Source organism: Sebastes fasciatus, chromosome 9, assembly GCF_043250625.1.
Source record: "Sebastes fasciatus isolate fSebFas1 chromosome 9, fSebFas1.pri, whole genome shotgun sequence".
NCBI lineage: Eukaryota > Metazoa > Chordata > Actinopteri > Perciformes > Sebastidae > Sebastes > Sebastes fasciatus.
Window position 1 is genome coordinate 23,414,549 of NC_133803.1, and position 19,357 is coordinate 23,433,905.

At 40.0% G+C, this 19,357-nt stretch overlaps 1 protein-coding gene across 3 annotated transcripts; it reads left to right on the forward strand.

The window, feature by feature from the left end:
- The first annotated feature begins 1,633 nt into the window (after positions 1-1,633).
- LOC141774268 (poly(rC)-binding protein 3) lies at positions 1,634-18,335 on the forward strand. 3 transcript variants are annotated; one of them, XM_074646793.1, is made up of 13 exons: positions 1,634-2,101; positions 8,187-8,297; positions 8,465-8,488; positions 8,598-8,630; positions 8,742-8,858; positions 10,628-10,759; positions 11,193-11,321; positions 12,058-12,147; positions 12,752-12,793; positions 13,162-13,237; positions 14,119-14,171; positions 15,922-16,091; positions 16,391-17,563. In XM_074646793.1, exons 2-13 carry the CDS (start codon positions 8,220-8,222, stop codon positions 16,740-16,742), a joined length of 1,296 nt encoding a protein of 431 aa, XP_074502894.1. In that variant the 5' UTR covers positions 1,634-2,101; positions 8,187-8,219; the 3' UTR covers positions 16,743-17,563. The 3 variants fall into 3 exon arrangements, with proteins under 3 accessions (XP_074502894.1, XP_074502895.1, XP_074502893.1); XM_074646794.1 differs by lacking the exons at positions 1,634-2,101; positions 16,391-17,563 and adding exons at positions 5,692-5,830; positions 17,979-18,335; XM_074646792.1 differs by lacking the exon at positions 1,634-2,101 and adding an exon at positions 5,692-5,830 and having other exon boundaries at positions 16,391-17,564.
- Positions 18,336-19,357: the final 1,022 nt, after the last annotated feature.

Here is a 19,357-nt window from a genome sequence, read left to right on the forward strand (position 1 = left end):
GGTATATTCATGTACACATACTGTATAAGACACATGCTTTGGATATTATTGATGAGCGACATACATTTACACATACACTATATGTTATTTTCATATATAGTGATATATCAGATTTTTAGAAGTGTGTTATGTCAGGCTACCAGGCCTGAACACTTTTATTATAGCTAAGCACAAATGATGATGAAAGTACCATGTAAGTATTATATTTATCCTTTAGCCATGTATTCAAGCTACCCCTCCCCCTCATTGTTTTATTTTTTCAGGGTCAACGTTTATTGATTTGCATTGTTCAACTCCTAACCTAAACCCAAACCTGAAAATGTCTTTTAAAAAGTATAATAAAAGGCCAATAATACTCTCACTTTAAAGAATTACCTTCATCTTCATCAGTTTTCACAATCATCTGATTCTCTTAATCATGGAATATATATATATTTTTTTTATTTTTAATTTTTTTCCTTTCAAGAAATGTGAAATTGATTCTGCTTTTAGTAACTATAATAGATTAGACCAGCAACGCTCAGTAATCACTCCACAGTAATCTGATTACATATAACCCCTGACTCTTATCCTGTACATGAAGGAGTGCATTAGTTAAAAGCAGTTCAAAATTATATTTAAACAAATGTTGATTAGACCTGCAGAGTGTTATTAAAGCTAATGATGAGAGAATCATGTTGTATTTATCCTTCAGTCAGTCTTTCGGGTTAATGAGTGCTTTCCTTTGGTTTTTCAGGCTATTCTTGATATGAAATCTACCCTGCTTTCAGTAACTGTAACTATAGTCTCAGCAATCGCTTTGCAGTAATCCCATTACATATAATCCCCGACTCCTTAATCTCATTGACACACAAGGTACATGAAGGAGAGAAAATTAGTCACAAATGATTGGCATGAAATGCCTGATCATCTCATGGTCTCTGAAAGGATAGAAATAACTGTCACATACTTTGTCGGGCGCCATGCCCTCGACAGCTTTGACAGCTTCTGTTTGTAGTTTGGAAACAAAAAGACACCGTTGAACAAGTTTTTCTGGACTTTTATTGACCTTTCCTTAACCCCTAATCCTAACATATCCTACCCTGAAAAAGTCCTTAAAAAGTGAATCATCTTTGCGTTCTCATAAGGACATTCAGTCCTCTTAATCACAGACATAAAACTTGGGAGTTGTGTTGAAATCTTGGTTGTAACGTAATGTGGCCTGCTTAGATGTCTGATAGACTGCCATGAGGCTCACAGCAGCCATCATTGTCCCCGTGCAACGCAGTGAGTAGTAATTAAATATGCCACTTATGCTTCACTGATTCATTTCCTTCACAATTTTGAAGCTCAGCTGAATACATTTTTCTCGGTGCAGAAGGGCTGTATTGTATCCAGTATGGCCTCATTACAAGGGCAGAAGGGCTTGGTGTGGGGGAGGGCCGAGGCAGCGAGGGGGGAGAAGCACCCCGTGAAGACATTGGGCTTAACATCACTAAATACCTCAAACGCCACATTGTCCTTCCCAGCCCTCAATTAGTGGGGTCCTTGTACAAAGCACCGATTTCATACAGGGTGATTTATTTTTAGAGAAAATCCGGCCCCGTGCAGGCAGGAAGCTCTCTGAAAATCTAATGAAGAACACAGCAGTCATGCAGAGTTGTTAGTCTCAGAGCAACATCGACTAACAAAGCTTCTCTTCAGTGTGTTTTTGATGACTGCAAAGGGCTAGATTTTTTTTGTTGTGGTGGCTGTAACTGTAGCCTGCTCTATCTGTGCTGGACAGCGTCCAGCCAAAGCGCCTCTTTGCCCTGCCCTCAGGCCTCTTCGGCTTGTGGATCTCCGTGTGGAGGAACGCCTCTTTGGTGGCCGTGACAGGGAGAATTAGGCAGGAGATGCGGGTTCACTTGCCCTGCGTAGGGGCTTATCTTGGGCTAAGCTGAGGGACTAATAGCAAAGCCAGCCTCTGCTCCAGCCGGTCTGAGGGCACAGGGAACCATCTGTCCACTCTGTGGATAACTGACAACAAAGGGGGCAAACACTGAACGCGGACCACAAACTAAAAGGCCGTTCATCTATAGGAGATACCAGAAATACAGAAGAGGAGAATTTTGAATATAAGGTCAGTACTTTAAACTAATCATTCTTGCATTACAGGCCTCTCGCTGAGAGCACTGAGCTACAACTGCAAGGGTCAGACGCCTTCACAGCTCAGTTTCTAACAATGTGCAGACTACAGTAATGTTGGGGTTTAGCCAAGTTTAACTTTTTAATTCAGCCGTTGTTTTTTGGTTCGGCATATTTAAAGACAGCTAAAGAATGTGTGTCTTCATTTTAATGCACCACTCATGACTCCCATTAGTCCATTAGCGCTGGTTGTTTATCAGCACAAATGCATTTTGTTGCACTCTTAACTTCAGCAGATAGTTTGGGCCACAATGGATTATCACATTATGAATCTGTGATAGTGTAACCTTTGTGTTGGGGGAGGAATGCCACGCTGCACGGCCCCGTGCTTATGGTCTGATATGTCATGGTTATAAATAGACTGTTACTGTAGATATTTAAGATTAGTCGTAGCTTCGTAGAAATATTTCTTTATGATGAAGATAAATAACAAGTTTTGAAATGTTTAGTTTGAATTATTGTCTTTCTAGGAGGTTTAAACTGAAGCACTATTATATGTAATAATCTTCTAAAATACAATAATCTTGCATTACAATTTTCAAAAATTGCTTTGTTTAAGCCTCAAATTTGGAAAACATGAAACCCCTCAAGTAATCCACTTAGACATTGTTCTCCATTTCCCTCAAGGATTAATGCCCTGTTTTTTTTTTTGTATTGTGTGAAGCACATTTCTGCCTGTCAGTGTTGTGGGAGCTGTGTTCCTGTAGATTATCTGTTTTATCATGTATACTCCGAGGGTGCTGTTGTGCACCAGTGTTTTGTTCGGAAGTCTTGAGTGGGCGCTGACGTACTAGAGGTGACAGAAATGGGTCAAAAGGGTCTTAACATTAACTAAACAAATCCCGGCCTATAGGATTAGACGGAGATGTTGCTGTTTATTTGATGTATTCACAGTAACTTTATAATGATAGAGGAGAATAGCTGCGGGTCTTGTTAGCAGTAAGTCCTTTAGGTATTACCAACTCTGGAATGTGCTTGAACAATATCTTATTGTAAACTTGTCTCTGCTTTTGGAAAACTATGTTTTATTTACTTGTTATTTACTGCCACATTTCTTCCAATGCCAATTGTGTTATCGTCAGAGTTAGCATGCCTGAGTCAAACCCACACTCATTGTTGGTCTTTTTTATAGGTGTGGGATGGCGGTATTTATTGGTTTGTGTGAGTATCTAAGCAGGGGTCTGTGGGAGGTCATATTTTAAAGAAATAGTGTGATATTTTGGGAAATACGCTGCTTTGTTGCCTTAAATATGAAGCTACAGCCAGCAGCCGGTTAGCTTAGCTTAGCATAAAGACTGGAATCAGGGGGAAACAGCTAGCCTGGCTCTGTCCAAAGGCAACAAAATCCCCTCTAAAACTCACTAATTATAATTAGCACATTATATTTGGTTTGTTTAATCTCTACAGGGATTAAGTAAAGTGAAACAAAAATAACAATTCACTGTTGACCCCCTACAGGAGGCTATGTGCCGCTCTATGTCTTGGCTGGGAGCAGTGACTTCTTGGAGTCTCCACTGTTTGCTTGGCAGCTGGTCAGAGCCATTAATTAGTCTGGCACATAACCCTCCGTAAACACCATTTCTACACTTTCTTATTATTGGATTCAACAAATGAGATGTACAGTAACGTGTTAATTAGTGAGCTTTAGAGGGGATTTCGTTACCTTTGGACAGAGCCAGACTAGCTGTTTCCCCGATTCCAGTCTTTATGCTAAGCTAAGCCAACCGGCTGATGATTACAGCTTCATATTTACCGTACAGACATTAGAGAGTGGTATCGACCTTCTCTTCTAAAGGCCATTGCACTACGTCAGTGTAATTTTTCGAACTGCTGTTTTTCTCATGAATACTTTCACAAAAACATGAATATTAGCGGCTAAAAAGTGACACTTTCTTTACAGAATGAGGTTGATTTTATGAGCTTAAAGGCATCAACCAATCACGTAGTGCATCACAGAGGCTCCGTAGTCTGAACCAGAGCGGCAAACTTTATTACTCCTTTCAACCTTGACAAAGGCAGCGCAAACCAGATCCACTCTGTCTGTTCTTATCTTTTACAATAAAAGCCCTAGACATCTAATATTTGCAGACGAGTATTTCCTTTGTCATTTTTAGTTGTTGTTTATTTGTCAATTTTTTTTCAAACTTTTGTTTTTGTCATTTCACACAAATCATGAATATTAGCGGCGAAAAACTGACATACATACATCAACCAATCACGTTGAGTTGCGTCACATTTATGAAACAACAACATGGAAGCTCCTTAGTCCTTTCAACCTTGACAAAGGCAGCGCAGACCAGATCCACTCTGTTCTTTCTTACCTTTCACAATGAAAGCCCTAGACATATAATATTCGCAGGCAAGTATTTCACATTTTCTTTGTCATTTTTTGTTGTTGTTTATCCGTCACACACTCGGTGTGTAAAGGCCTTCACTCTCCACTAGAAAGCCAATAAGCGCATTACTAAAATGTCGAACTGATGCTTTAAACACACCAGTGTGCATACAGTTAAAACCTTAGAGTAGGATTGAATTAAACTCTGGATTAACTGGGAACACCTCATGCACACTCACCGATAGCGTGCCGACATGTTCCCTCCCCTTTATCACCATTAAGCTAACAGGTGTTAGGTGAAGTTTCACATGTGACTGCTCACTCACTCTATGTAAGCCATCCCTTGTTAAATTACCTTTTTTTTTCATTTAGATTTTTTAGTTTATTGGTTACAAACTCTTCATCCAAGTCAATTTTCTGTGTACAGTGTCTCTCAAACAGTGAGTTTTACCGAACCCATAATATAAAATACAAAGTGTTGAAATCATTTCTCCGAGCCATGATGGTCTAATAAACAAGGTGACCTTGGTCCCTGGTAGCCTTAAAGTCTTCTCTCCGTCTGTTATGGTGCAATAAGCTGCCCTTCGTACACTGCATCGAGACATTCTTTATTTGTTCTGCAAATACAACGAATTGGATACGCGGCCACAACAGAGCCGACATTGTGTGGTGTGATATTAAGAGACAGTCACACACACACATCGCTTGATCCACAGGCCTCTACAACACAAGTGGCTTCCTTTGTGTCTTATCTTATCCAAAGGACACTCACAACTTGTATTTAGCCGGAACTAAAGACACGGTCCCATGTGAAGAAGATTGCACCTAGTGATAGGCTTATCTTCCTCCGCTACACGGTCAGAAGACAAACAACAACGATCCACAACTCTTCAGAGAGCATCAGTCCCTTGATATATTCTTTAAAAAAGGGAATCTGGCTCCTTTCAGCAGCATAAAGATGATTCTGGTTATACACATAGTTAAGGTAATGATCCATAACATTTTCAAAGAGAGAGCTATTTTATCTCTGCTGCAGACCGATTTAACAACGATGATGCCGCTTACACACAGTTCATGAAAGCTTTTCCATTTACTGTGTCGGGTAGCTCTTTGCTCTTTTCCAGCACAGGAAATGATACATTTCACATTTCCTGCAGCTGCAGCAGTTTGACAGTAATAAACAGAAGAAGAAGAAGAAGCGGGTAGTTAGCATGAGCAGTGATGATAACAACAATGGCTTCACAGACAAAGAAGGCAGGAAATTTATTGAAATGTGAAGTTCATCAGCAGAGGTGGAAGAAGTACTCAGATCCGTTACTTAAAGCTGAAGTAGGCGAGATTGGAGCAAATATGATTTAAAAAAGTTATTTTTATAAAACGGTCGCTATATTGTGACAGTAGTACATGAAACAGGTAACCTGAAAGAAAGCATGTGCCTCTGATGTCCTCCGGTGCTCCTACTGGCATCTGCAAGATTTCACATACCGGAGGAAAACAAGCAGTAAGAGCTGACCTGAGGTCTGCTGTCCAGCTGCTGTCTATGAGAGCCGGCTGTCAATCATTCGCAAACTCCGACCAAACGGTCAAACTAGGCAGCGCTGATCAAATATGAATCAATATAATGTTACATTAATGCCTATTTCTTGCCTAAAATGTTTTCAGAATCATCTTGTAGTGCACGGTTTAGCTGTAAAAGTGATAGTTTGTGACGCTACCACCATTGTGAAATCCGGTGAAGGAACGCCAAGTTCTGGTCACATAACCGGAGCACAGCCAATAGAAACGCTCTCTCTCTGAAGTGACCTGTGATTGGTCAAAGTCTCCCGTCACGGGCTAGATTTTCTAAAGCCTGAAAACAGAGCCATGAGGAGGTGCAGAAGTCTAGTTATCTCTCAGAACACTTGAATTACAATATGCTAAAAGGTTATTATGGAGTTTTTGCCCAATGATGCCAACAAAAATATTGCCTACTGCCACTTTAAGTAAAAGTGCTAATACCACACTGTGAAAATAGTCTTTTACATGTAAAAGTCATAAAATAAGTCTGAAATAATGACTTAAGTAAAAGTATGTAATATTATGTATATTCCAAAAGGTAAAGGTACTCAATGCAAAAAAATTTCCTCTGTGACTGTTATATATTATATCATGAGATTATTATTACTCGTGCATCAACATGTAAGCAGCATTTTAATGTTGCAGCTGGAGCTAATTTACACAGGGCTGCAACTAATGACTAGTGTCATTATGGATTAATCTGCTGATTATTTTCTCTATTACTTCATTGATTGGTCTTTGGAAAATGGTTCAAATTCAAAATTAATAATGAAAAAAACTCAAAGGAAAATCTGCATATTTATGAAGCTGTAATAATTAAATCTTTTTTCTAGGGCTGTCAATTGATTGAAATATTTGATCATGATTAATCGCACAATTTGTTATCAGTTCAAAATGCACCTTAAAGGGAGATTTGTAAAGTATTTAATACTCTTATCAACATGGGAGTGGACAAATATGCTGCATTAGGCAAACATATGTATATATTAATTATTGGAAATCAATTCACAATACAAAACAATGACAAATATTGTCCAGAAACCCTCACCGGTACTGCATTTAGCATAACAAAAAATATGCTCAAATCATAGCGTGGCAAACTCAAACCCAACCAGCAACAACAGCTGTCAGTGTGTCAGTGTGCTGACTTGACTATGACTTGCCCAAACTGCATGTGATTATCATGAAGTGGGCATGTCTGTAAAGGGGAGACTCGTGGGTACACATAAAACCCATTTTCATTCACATATCTTGAGGTCAGAGGTCAAGGGACCCCTTTGAAAATGGCCATGACGGTTTTTCCTCGCCAAGATTTAGCGTAAGTTTGGAGCGTTATTTAGCCTCCTTCCCCACAAGCTATTATGACATGGTTGGTACCAATGGATTCCTTAGGTTTTTTAGTTTCATATGATACTAGCTTTAAAAGCCTGCTACGACATAAAAATCACAAATTGTGTTAATGCTTTCAAGAAATGAGTGGCGTTAAAACAAACTTGTGGTAACGCGTTATTATCGTGTTAACTTTGACAGCCCTAGTTTTTTCAGGAAAAAGGATTTGAAGGATTATCAAAATAGATGCCAATATAGTTTTCTATCAATTAATAAATCAACTAATCGTTTCAGTTGTACTCATCAATATTTTGTGTGCAAAAATCTTACTAATAATAAGTAATAAGTAACTTAAGCTGTCAGATAAATGTAGTGGAATAAAAAGTGCAATATTTCCTGCTGAAATGTAGCGGAGTAGAAGCATAAAGTAGCATGAAAAGAAGAGTCAAGTAAAGTACAAGTACCACAAATTTGTAATTAAATACAGTACTTGAGTAAATGTATGTAATTACATTCTACCACTGTTCATCAGTACTATACTCTCCACACAGTTTGACTTAGTAAAAAATGAGGATCTTGCAGTTGACCTCTTTCTTTTAACATATTTCCATCTTTGTTGTCTTTGTCACTTGCTCTTATTTCTACTTGTTGAGAGAAATGCAAAATAACAAAGTCAAATCCCTTGTAAGTGAACATGTCCTTGGCAAATAAGTCTGATTCTGATAATCTATTGAACCACCTGAAATACTAGAGCTCATTATACACAGGAAATGTCTAAACAAGGTCTTTCTTTTTGCAGAGGGTTTACATTGAAGTTCAGAAAACACAGAGGATGTCTGACAAGGAGGAAATGGTTTCAGATGGGACTCTGAATGTCACGCTGACGCTGAGGCTGCTGATGCATGGAAAGGTAATAGACAGATAAGGAAACAGTTCAAATAATTGATATCCTGATGGTCTGGTAATAGCATGTCATTGTTAAAATGATTACTTCCGCTCTAAATGTGAAAAGCTGTTAAGAAAAAAACCTGTGTGTTGCCACTTGCTTGTTGAGCATTGTTATATTTTCATTCACAGGAAGTTGGCAGCATAATCGGGAAGGTAGATATATTTTTACAAACCACCAACATCACACTGTTTTCTTTCTGATTGTCTTCTCTGTATAAAACTAATCAAGTCCACTGTTTTATATTCTCCTACACGACACAAGAAAGGAGAAACAGTCAAGAAAATGCGGGAGGAGGTGAGCATTCGCTCTGACATCCGTAATGTGAAAACACGTACAATTTAATGTGTTCTGGCAGATCAATTACAACAAATTGGGGCTGGATTAATTGTGTATTTGGATTTCCAGAGCGGTGCTCGTATCAACATATCAGAGGGATCATCTCCAGAGAGAATAGTTACCATCACAGGGCCGACAGAGGGCATCTTCAAGGCTTTCTCCATGATCGCACAGAAGTTTGAGGAGGTACAAATATGCAACAAGCTCATCTGCAACTCTTCAGATATTGTCATTAAAATCCTGTTTTACATGAGAATTTAAGGACATTCTTTACAGATTTTGTCTGAAGAACACTGAATGCACCTTTTCCTCAGTCTTGCAAAAAAGCACCCGATTCGACTGTGATCAGGCCATTAAGTAGGTGTTATTGATCGCTGAAAGCACCAGCGATATGGGTCATTAGGGGCCTACTATACCTACTAAGTTGTAAAAGTGAAAGCGAAACTTAAAAGCTACACGTTCCAACATGTTATTAAAGGGAAACGTTGCGTTTTGAACCCAAACAAATAGGCTTCTTTAGGTTTAGATCAGTGCTTGAAGTGGGAAAAAATAAGTGCCAGTACTCAATTATTCACATGCTGGCGTGTGTCGGCCGGTATCAGCAATCTCTTGTGACTCATTCCTATTTATTCATTATTTCTTTAAGCATGTTATACTGTCAGTCATAATCAGCTGTGGTTTTATTGCTATTATTATACATGGGCTTCGCATTTTCTATAGTAGGCCTATAATACTCTAATAATGTTCCAACTGGAACATTATAGGGTTAAGGTGGTGTGGTTAGTGTTAATAGTTAAAGCGCTTTCCTGTGTTATTTGTAGACTATAGTCGGGTATCATTCAGGTTTTAGGAGCAGTCTGGATGCTCCTATATATTATGCAGCAGGATAAAGAGACACATGATGAATGTCAACAGTGAATAAAAGATACCAGGAGATATTTGGTTTCTTAAAAAGAAATTTGAAGGCTTTTGATTTTATTATTTAAACATATCACAGCCTGAGTCTGAACATTTAATTCTTCTGGAAATGTTTGCTCTAAAAGAGCAGCTTCAGAAAACTTTTAAATAATGTTTCATTAATTATATTTGTTCAGAAATAAAAAAGAAGTTATGATGAACAATTCAGTAATTATTTTACAAAAAGGACGTGAACATTGTATTGATAAATTGCAGCACCCTTGTTCTCGCCCCCCCTTCCCCGTGCCGTGGCGTCGGCCCAGATGCTCCCTACATTGTTTTTATGTTCATACTGCTTATGAGGCGCGGAACAAATACAGCCGCTGCACCGTTATGAATCACTATTATGAATCTCCCAGAGAACCTGATATGGAGTTACGGTACGCCAAGGAGTAAAATGAAGTAGTGCCGGTACTGCATACCGGGGAGTACTGGCCCACTTTGAGCACTGAGTTTAGGCAACAAAACTATAACTTCTTAAAGTTTAGGCAACAAAAACATTTCGTTAAGTTTAGGGGAAAATATTGTGTTTTGGCTTAAAATAACTATGTTTCAAAAGTGAAACTTAACACTTGTGAACACAAAGACAACTACAGGTCATTGGTTTCAAACAGGTTGCGAACCCCAATCTCCTGGGTGTAACCCCTGTGTTTCGTGTCCCATCAATCACCCCAAAACCCACACCCTATACAGAGTCAATACCACAGCACTACTTCAAATTCTGCTCCTATCATAATTACTATGGTTGTTAGAAGTCGCTGTCGTATTCTTTTATACCTTCTTTCAGTGATCTACAATGTGAATAGATGATAAAACCTATACGATTGGGTGTAGTAGGCCCCTATTGATCCACATCTATGGTGCTTATAGCGACCGATAACGCCTCCTTAATGGCCTGATAACAGTCGAATCGGCTGAAAAAAGAGACTTGTCAGATAAAGCTGATGTTCTTACAGTCGGTGCTGAAAATAACAACATATTTTTGAATCCTCCCTCAGGATATTACCGCAGCGATGACAAACAGCAACGTGACAAGCAAGCCACCTGTGACACTTCGCCTGGTTTTCCCAGGGAGCCAGTGTGGCTCGCTGATTGGCAAAGGAGGCTCAAAGATCAAAGAGATCAGAGAGGTAGGGTAGGAGGTCTTTTCTTTTTTTGTTTTCTATCAGGAAGTTGTTTTTCTGCCCCCAAACGGGAACAGAAAAACCTCCCTCCCTGCTGCTTCGACACCTCAAGTATCAAATACTCCAGTCAAACTTTTCTTGTTTTTCTCTCCCTTGAAATGTGTGCATTTTTTTGGTTGCCGCTCATGAAAATCCCACTGATTATGCCTGTAAAGATCGACGGAGGGTGAATACTCGTTCTGAATGGACAATATTTGTGTACGCCTCTTCAAATATTGGAGCACATATTGCTATTTGGGTTGCAGCTGCTCCCTGCATGTCAAAATGTGTTTGGGGTAATTTGCGGGTGCTTGAAAACAGCATTTCAATTTTGGGTGATGGTGTGCTCTTTTCAGCAATAAATAGCCTTTGTTTCTTCTTGTTGTCTGGCGATGTTAAGACCACAGGCGCTCAGGTTCAGGTGGCAGGAGACATGCTGCCGGACTCTACAGAGAGGGCTGTCACAATCTCCGGCACTCCACAGGCCATCACTCAGTGTGTACGACACATCTGCTCTGTCATGCTGGAGGTAAGCGCTGTCAGACAGCAGATGATCTTCACGTTCACCAGCTCTATTTAGGCAGCAAGTATGTCACATTTGTTTAGGAGCTGGTAAAAGGTGTCCACATTTTGCTCCTGCAAGGCTAAAGCTTATATTGAATCAATATACTGAATCGTAACCCCTGTATCATGATACGTATTGTATTGCCAGATTCTTGCCAATACACAGCCCTAGTTTGGAGTCGTTTTTGCATTTGAGTGTGGACAGAGATATTTTGTAAAACGAAGGTCGTGTGGACAGATCTTTTTTGTTTTTAAACTGAGGGGAAAATATCTGTTTTTAAAAATATCTGTATACGTGTAGACAGGGCCCTAATTAGTTGATACCCCCTGTAACTGCAAAAGGACCCCTAGATGGGAATCACTGATGTTTAGTATACTATCACATATCATTATTTATGTAAGATTGAATCTATAGATAAAATGGATTCCTGTAAGTAAGAAGACTGAGGTTAGATTGAAGTTCATCCACTTGACCTCTTTATATTGTCAAAAAATCTCCTCAGCTTTCAGGACTATTCACATCTGTATCATAGCTTGCTTTGGTCCAAGGTCTCATGTAACTCTCTCAACCGATGAAAAGGGTATAAAGAGATTCTGCAGGCGATTTAAACAGGGGATATAAAATGCATCAGTGCCTGTACGAATTCTCTTCTGCAGTGTATAAAATTCTGCCTTTTTGGTTTGCATGACTGTGTCTCTAGTCTCCACCAAAAGGAGCGACTATTCCCTACCGTCCCAAGGCCATGCCTGCTGGAGCCCATGCAGTATTAGCACCACAACACTCTGCACAAGTAAGTAGCAATACGGGAGCTGTTTAGCTGCGATTTCAGCAGCTCTGTTAAAAGCATAACAACTGAACAGGCTCCTTATTTTTGTGGGAGCTCAGAGTCATGCTGCTCATTAAGCACATTTCACCACTAGAGGGACACATCTGTGTAATTATACAGCAATAAGCTATTCATATTGTAATGCTGTAAGCAGTAAGATGAGATAATGATCGCATTAGAAAGTGTTCAGCCTGTGTGGGAGATATGAATGACAGTCATTTACATTAATAATTCCCCCTGCAGTGTGAGACCTTAAAGATGTCGTGACTGAAGCTCGTGTTTTTCATCAGCTGTCCTGAATTTGGCTCAGTCTGCTCTGACCTATCAGACATCTGTTTATGTTATTGGATTTCTGGCCATGGTCAAAGAGGGGGTAAAAAACAGCAGATGACATTTAGATGAAATTCCATGAAAATCCATACACATTAGAGCTATGGAAAAGAGGAAGGGAATGGATTTTCAGGAATGCACTCACAGCTCTCTTTGTACTCGGCGACAAATTCACATTTCAAGTGACGAACATGTCTGCACCTCCCAGTCATATAACCTCTTCTCTTAATCCTTTCAGGCCTTTGCTATTCCAGGACAGTATGCTTTTGCGCATCAAGATGTAAGTATGCTCATTTGAGTGACTGACACATTAATGACCTCCTGCCCACTCCTTCCAAGTCACCACTACGCCCTCTGTGTACCCGACTCTGCAAAGATGAAATAACTCTGATCTGTTGACATTACTAACACTAACACATTGTAGCAGCATGCATTGATTGAAATGAAAGTTCATGATCAGTGATAGCTTTATAGCCGGAGATGTGACTGTATTTTCAGATGACTGCCAGGAGAAGCCAGCATGCTCTCTTCACACTGACACTATCTGTGATGTTTGTGAACTTCAGATTGGCTGTGTATTGTAGTTGTCAGCTCCTCTGAAATAATCCAGATTGATTGGTTAGCTCTAACTTCCTTCCTACCCTGCAGTTGACCAAGCTTCACCAGTTGGCTATGCAGCATATCCCCCTCCCTTCCCTTGGGCAGAGCAACCCTACCTTCCCTGGTACGTACCCACGGCTCCCCGGGGAAGTCCATCTATCCCTCTGTCTTCACTCCTCCACGAATCACACCATCAACACCCCCTTGTCACTTCAGAGAGGAACGAGGATGTCTCCATTCTCTCAGAGTTTACACACTCTCTCACAGGTTTCTTATTTTGTAGAAGGTGGCTTCATAACAAAAATGACCCGTTAGGTTTTGCATTGGCATTCGTACTGTAGCAGAAAATAACGTGAGTGACGTTTTAAGGTTGAGCCACCAAACTAGTTTATTATCAACAAAGTTAGTCGCTGAAATATTTATGATCCAAAAGAGTATGTGACAGATTGAAAATACAAAACAGCAGAGTTCTCTGAGAGGGAAATGTGAAAAATGTCGGAAATATTTACAGTTTAGTAAATATTTAACCATTTCTCACGATTTCTCATATCCTCCCAAAATTTCCAATTTCCCTCTCCAAAAACAAATCCTAATCTCTCGACCCCATCCTCCACCTCTGCAACATTTCTCCTCCATATCTAACATTGTCTTCTTTTGGCCATCCCTGACCTCAGCCACCCCACGTACTCATATACTCTGCCACAACTAACTGAGGACAAAACATTTTTATTATATATAGACACGACTGGTGTGATAGATTTTATGAAACATACTGATTTTTCAAGAAAATGTAGCTTATTTTATTGCAGCAATGTAAAAATGTGTACGTAGAATGTGTGTATAAACGGTAAATGTGTCTGTCTAGAAAGATTTTCTTGCCATATGCCATTTTCATGTTCCTAATTTAGCAGTGTACCAGTGATAAACTAGGTTAACTTGTCATGCAATGAAAGTGGAAGCCATTAGTGCCAAACTGTTGTTCGCATTCCTTGTCCTACTTTGCAGGATTGGATATATCTGCCCCCACAAGTTCACAAGAGCTGGCAATACCTAATGATGTAAGTGCCACATTGTTTGCGTTCTTCCAGCACTAAAACTCACACCGATAATCCTCATGTTACTCACTTCATTAACACTTTCCAGGAGGACAGCTGTAATGAGGAATTTTTGGACACATAAACCTTCACCTTATTAGCTGCAGAAAGTGATTCATCCTTTTTACATAGATTATTACATAAATACAGTGCAATCATCATTGTAGTAGCTTGTTGTGGCTTGAATATTACCAAGAATAGAAAGGATAGCAGTCTATTAGCTATGCTACTTTAGCCTTAGATAAGATTATTTTGAATCATATATAATCTCAGAATTACACATAATCATAGGTTATATAGGTTTATATTTGTACACCCTAACCTTTGCTGTTGATTAAGGGATCTAATAGTTTGAAATTTTGAGAAATATGTTTATTCACTTTCTTGCGGAGAGTTAGATGAGAAGATCAATACCACTCTCATATCTGTATGGTAAATATGAAGCTACCGCCAGCAGCCAGTAAACTCAGCATACTGAAAAAGTCTCTCTCTCTCTCTGATTAACATGTTATATCTGATATGTTTGTTTAATCTGTTCAAAAATCGTGTGACTTCCTGGAGTCTTGTTGACGCCCTGAGATCGCCAGGCAACCAGCGGAGACTTAGATACCTAAAATAGGCATTTTTACACTTTGGTTTTTGTATGGGTTAAACAAGCAAGATATAACATGTTAGTAAGTGAGCTTTAGGTGCCGTGTCCACCATTGTGTTTTTTCCCAGCTGAAAACGCCATATATTCGCAGGAGTTAATATGTCGGCACAATTCAGATGGCTTTCTTTGGCCCCTTGCTCTGGATGAAGGGAAGCACGTAGAGGGAGAGAGGACGGACCTACCAATCTATGTGAGGTCATAAGATTCTGAAGGCGAGGAAACATCTTGGCGAGTACGATCATTCGGTTCAGATACAGATTCTGATCCACTTTATGATCCCACACGGGGAAATTAGTTTGGTCCAGTGCTCCAGACATGAGGACAGCATAAAGTCCACAGTAAAAACAATAAAAACAATAGCATAACGTACACAATAAGACCAAATCATAGTCATAATGATAAACACATTTGATCACGTCTTTGTGGTAGTTGTCCCGCCCCTCCTCCTCCACTGTGAATGGACGACGACAGTGACGAGCGTAACGTTTTACCCAAAGTTGAACATTTTTCAACTCTCTGCGACCTGAAAAAAAAGTCAAACGTGCAGTGCTCGGTGCAGAAACGGCGCCCTTTTACCATAGCGTAAATATGTGGCGCTCCCATTGCATAGCATTAAATAACTACACTGGCCTCAGGAAACGCTTTGGTGGACGTGGCCCCTTAGAGGTGCTGGTTGGTAGCCAGACAGAGCCAGGCTAGCTGTTTCCCCTTGTTTCCAGTCTTTGTGCTAAGCTAAGCTAACCGTTTGCTGGTGGTAGCTTCGTATTTAGTGTGTCAATCTTCTCATCTAACTCTTGGCAACAAAGCAAATAAGTATGTCTCCCAAAATGTCAAACTAGCCAGTGTTCTAGTGACAATATTCACAGTATCTGTAACTAACATGTGATCTTACAATTATAGTGTGATGTGTTAGTAATACGGGTACATTGCATCATGTTTTTCTGCTGTTACAAAGACACAGCTGGGAATCTGGTTTTCTTCTGTTTTGAAATGTAATTCCTGAAAAGTATGAAAACATGACCTGTTTCGCCATTTACATGTTTCCACTGTCTCTCTTTCTAGTTTATTGGCTGCATAATTGGAAGACAAGGCAGCAAGATCAATGAGATCCGCCAGGTCTCTGGAGCTCACATCAAAATTGCCAGTGCTACTGATGGCTCAGCCATGCGCCAAGTCACGATCACGGGCTCGCCAGCCAGCATCAGCGTCGCCCAGTACCTCATCAACGCCAGGTAAGACATTACGCAGGGCGTCCACGTCCGGCAGGGCATCACACCGCGGCTTGATGATAAGACAGTCAAACACCGTGCTATTGTATGAGGGCAGAGTTATTGTGCTCAGTGAGGCTGGATTTGTTCCATCTCACTGCTCCGTTTTCTATTGTCTCTGCTTTTTAACACATTCCTTCTTTGATACTTATGTTTTCTCCTCTCTCTCACCTCCCTTCTCCTTTGTCTCACCCATTCTCCCCTTTTTCATTTCTCACTGTCTCCTCTTAACCCTTCACCATCTCAAATGTCACGACCTGCAGCTTAGAGATGGCTAAATACACCATGCAGGCCGCTTCCTCTGCGACCCCAGTTGACCTCAACATGAGCTTCGCTCAATCCATCCCCACTGCCTCCGCTGCTGCTACCACTATGGCCATGCTGGCGGCCCCCTCCCAAGCCCCCACCATTAACGTCCACTCTCCCTCCGCCTTGCAAACCATGCAAACCTCACATTACGCCGTCCCCGTTTCCAGCCTGCTTGGCATGAAAACTCTCCTGGCTGTCCACCCAGCAGCCGCTTCCAGCCTAGCTCAGGGTCTGTGCCCTTACACTGCAAAAATGCAAACCTCTGGCATGAAAAAATCTGACCGGCAGAAGTTCGCCCCTTATTGATGTCTGCTTTTGAAGTCTAGTCAGTGTAGCTGACCGGTAAGACATTATTAAATGATGAGAAAATATTTAAAATTGAGCATATAGGCCTAAAAATAGCTTACACCAGTGTGTGAGTTTTGCCATTGTAGCACTTGTTTTCCATAAATTGGGAAAATAATAGACACAGACTGAAAGGATTGGTAGTATCAAAACATGTCCTCATTAATTAAAACAGGCAGCAGAGGTGCATATTAACTCAGTGTTATCTTGCAGACATGCATAACAATTATTGAGGGTAACTCAGGCTTGTATTAGTATCCTAGAAAAAAAGCTATTTTTTCAAATGGATTCATGTTACAGAGCTTTATATGACTCCAGGAGAGGTATTTTCCATGATGCAAATATTGACTTAGTTTTCTATCTGTGTAGCTAGATTACAATATTTTTTTGTTAGATAATGCAAACTAGTATCATAAGACAGCCGATTAGGCTGTTGTTAGGCTATTAAATAGGCATTATCAGTCGCTATAAGCACCATAGATGTGGGTTGAAGGGGCCTACTACACCTACTAGTAGGTTTTATCACCTATTCACATGGTTAATCACCGAAAGAAGGTATAAAAGAACGACAGCGACCGTAGTAAATATGACAGGAGCAGAAGAGGAAGTCAGGCGCTAAAACACAGGGTTTTCACTCAGGAGACCGGAGTTCGCATCCTGTGTGAAACAACAATGTGTAATTGTCTTTGTGTTCGTAGTTATTTTAACCCAAAGCACAATGTTTTTCCCTAAACTTAACTAAGTTTTTTTTTTTTTTGCCTAAACCTAAAGAAGCTGTAGTTTTACTGCCCAAACCTTATTTTTTTTTTTTGCATGAACCTAAAGAAGTTATAGTTGTATTGCCTAGACTTAAAGAAGTTGTAGTTTTATTGCCTAAACCTAAAGAAGCCTTTTTTTTTGTGTTCAAAATGCAATGTTTCATTTACTTTTACAACATGTGAGAACATGTTGCTTTCAGGTTTCACTTTCATTTTTACAACGTAGTAGGTGTAGTAGGCCCGTAATGACCCACATCTATTGTGCTTATAGTGACTGATAACGCCTATTTAATGGCCTGATAACAGTCGAATCCGGTGCATAAGACGTGGTGCTTTGTTGGCAGCAGGCTGTTAAAATGTTTATCTTGTACAGTAGAAGTCAGTGTGTTAAGTATTTCTTTTTACAAGGATTGTCAACTTAACCTTTCCTTCACTATAGGCTCTCATCAGTGCTAACAGGCTTGGGTGTTCTGTAGTAGCGTTTGCGCTGTTGCAGTTCTGATGGATTATCCTAAAGCCACATTGGATTCTAGTGGATCTCTACACAGTAATCCTGTAGAGCGGGACTGGCCTGAACTAACTCATTTATTGTCTCTGGTACGCTCGTTTCTTGTTTATTTTCCACCCTAAACGACTGGAATGCTCCAACTTTCAGCATCTGAATGGATGCTGAGCAATTATTATCATAAATGTTTTATTCATGTGTTTCTGGTGTGGGTCTACCCCTCCAAACAATGCAGATTTGTAATATTTGTTGATGAAATGACTTTGAAATAAATGGGACTTTTTATGAATACAGATTGGTTGATTTCTTATAATTTTGTTAGCGAAGAAAATGTTACATTTGTGTTGATTTATGCATTGTTTACTCTATAGTGGCTTTGAGCTTTAATTGTATATAAATCAGACAAATACATTTCCACTCTCGCTGGAATTACAGTTATTAACACAGAGAGCATTAACTATGTTTTTTTCTTTTCATATAAACAAAAGTAAGACTTTGTATACATGCAAGGTATTTGAGCACCTATTGGGTTATGACGTGATATTTATCTAATTTGGACTTTTTATTGATACAAATCCCTGACATTTAGGTAATCTTATCAACAAACATGACATGAATAAGGTTGTATTTACCCTGTGTTTCTGTCTGATCAGACACCCAGAATAATCTGACTCATATAGCAAACAGATAATGTTCTCCAAAGAGGAGATGTGCATCTACAGCCTGGACATGTTAAACATTAAACAGCAGTGATACTGAAATATATAAAAGTATACAGCGCAGTAACAGCGGCCATTAGCAGTTGGCAACACACAGATATTTGTTTTTGGCAGGTACACAAAGACAACCCTGCACTAGCAGTTAGTCTGCGGTATTATGGATGCAGTTTGTTGATGGCAGAGGGCACAAAGCTGCTGCCCAAACAAACTTTTCGACCTGCACTCCCTTGAAAAACAGAGGCAAACTCATACTAACCTCACAGTAAATATTCAATGTTGTGGCAAAAATTCTCACGGGGTCCCAGAAAAGAACAACTTAACCTTCAGTTGTCCGCTCAAGCCTAGTGCTAATGGGCAGGTAGGTCTGTCCCTCTTCGCCCCTCTGTGACTCTGACTTCCCCCTCTTTTAAAAGGAGGTGGGCACTTCTGTTCTGCGGATAGCGAGCCATGTGGGTCGCTTCCACAGGAGGCCTCGAAACGCCGAAGTGGAGATAATCAATAGTTAATGGGTGCAGAAAATGTAATGACAGTGAAGGATGACATTTGAACCTCGGGGAAGGTGTAGCAGCAGAGAACAGTACTGCATGTTTGCTG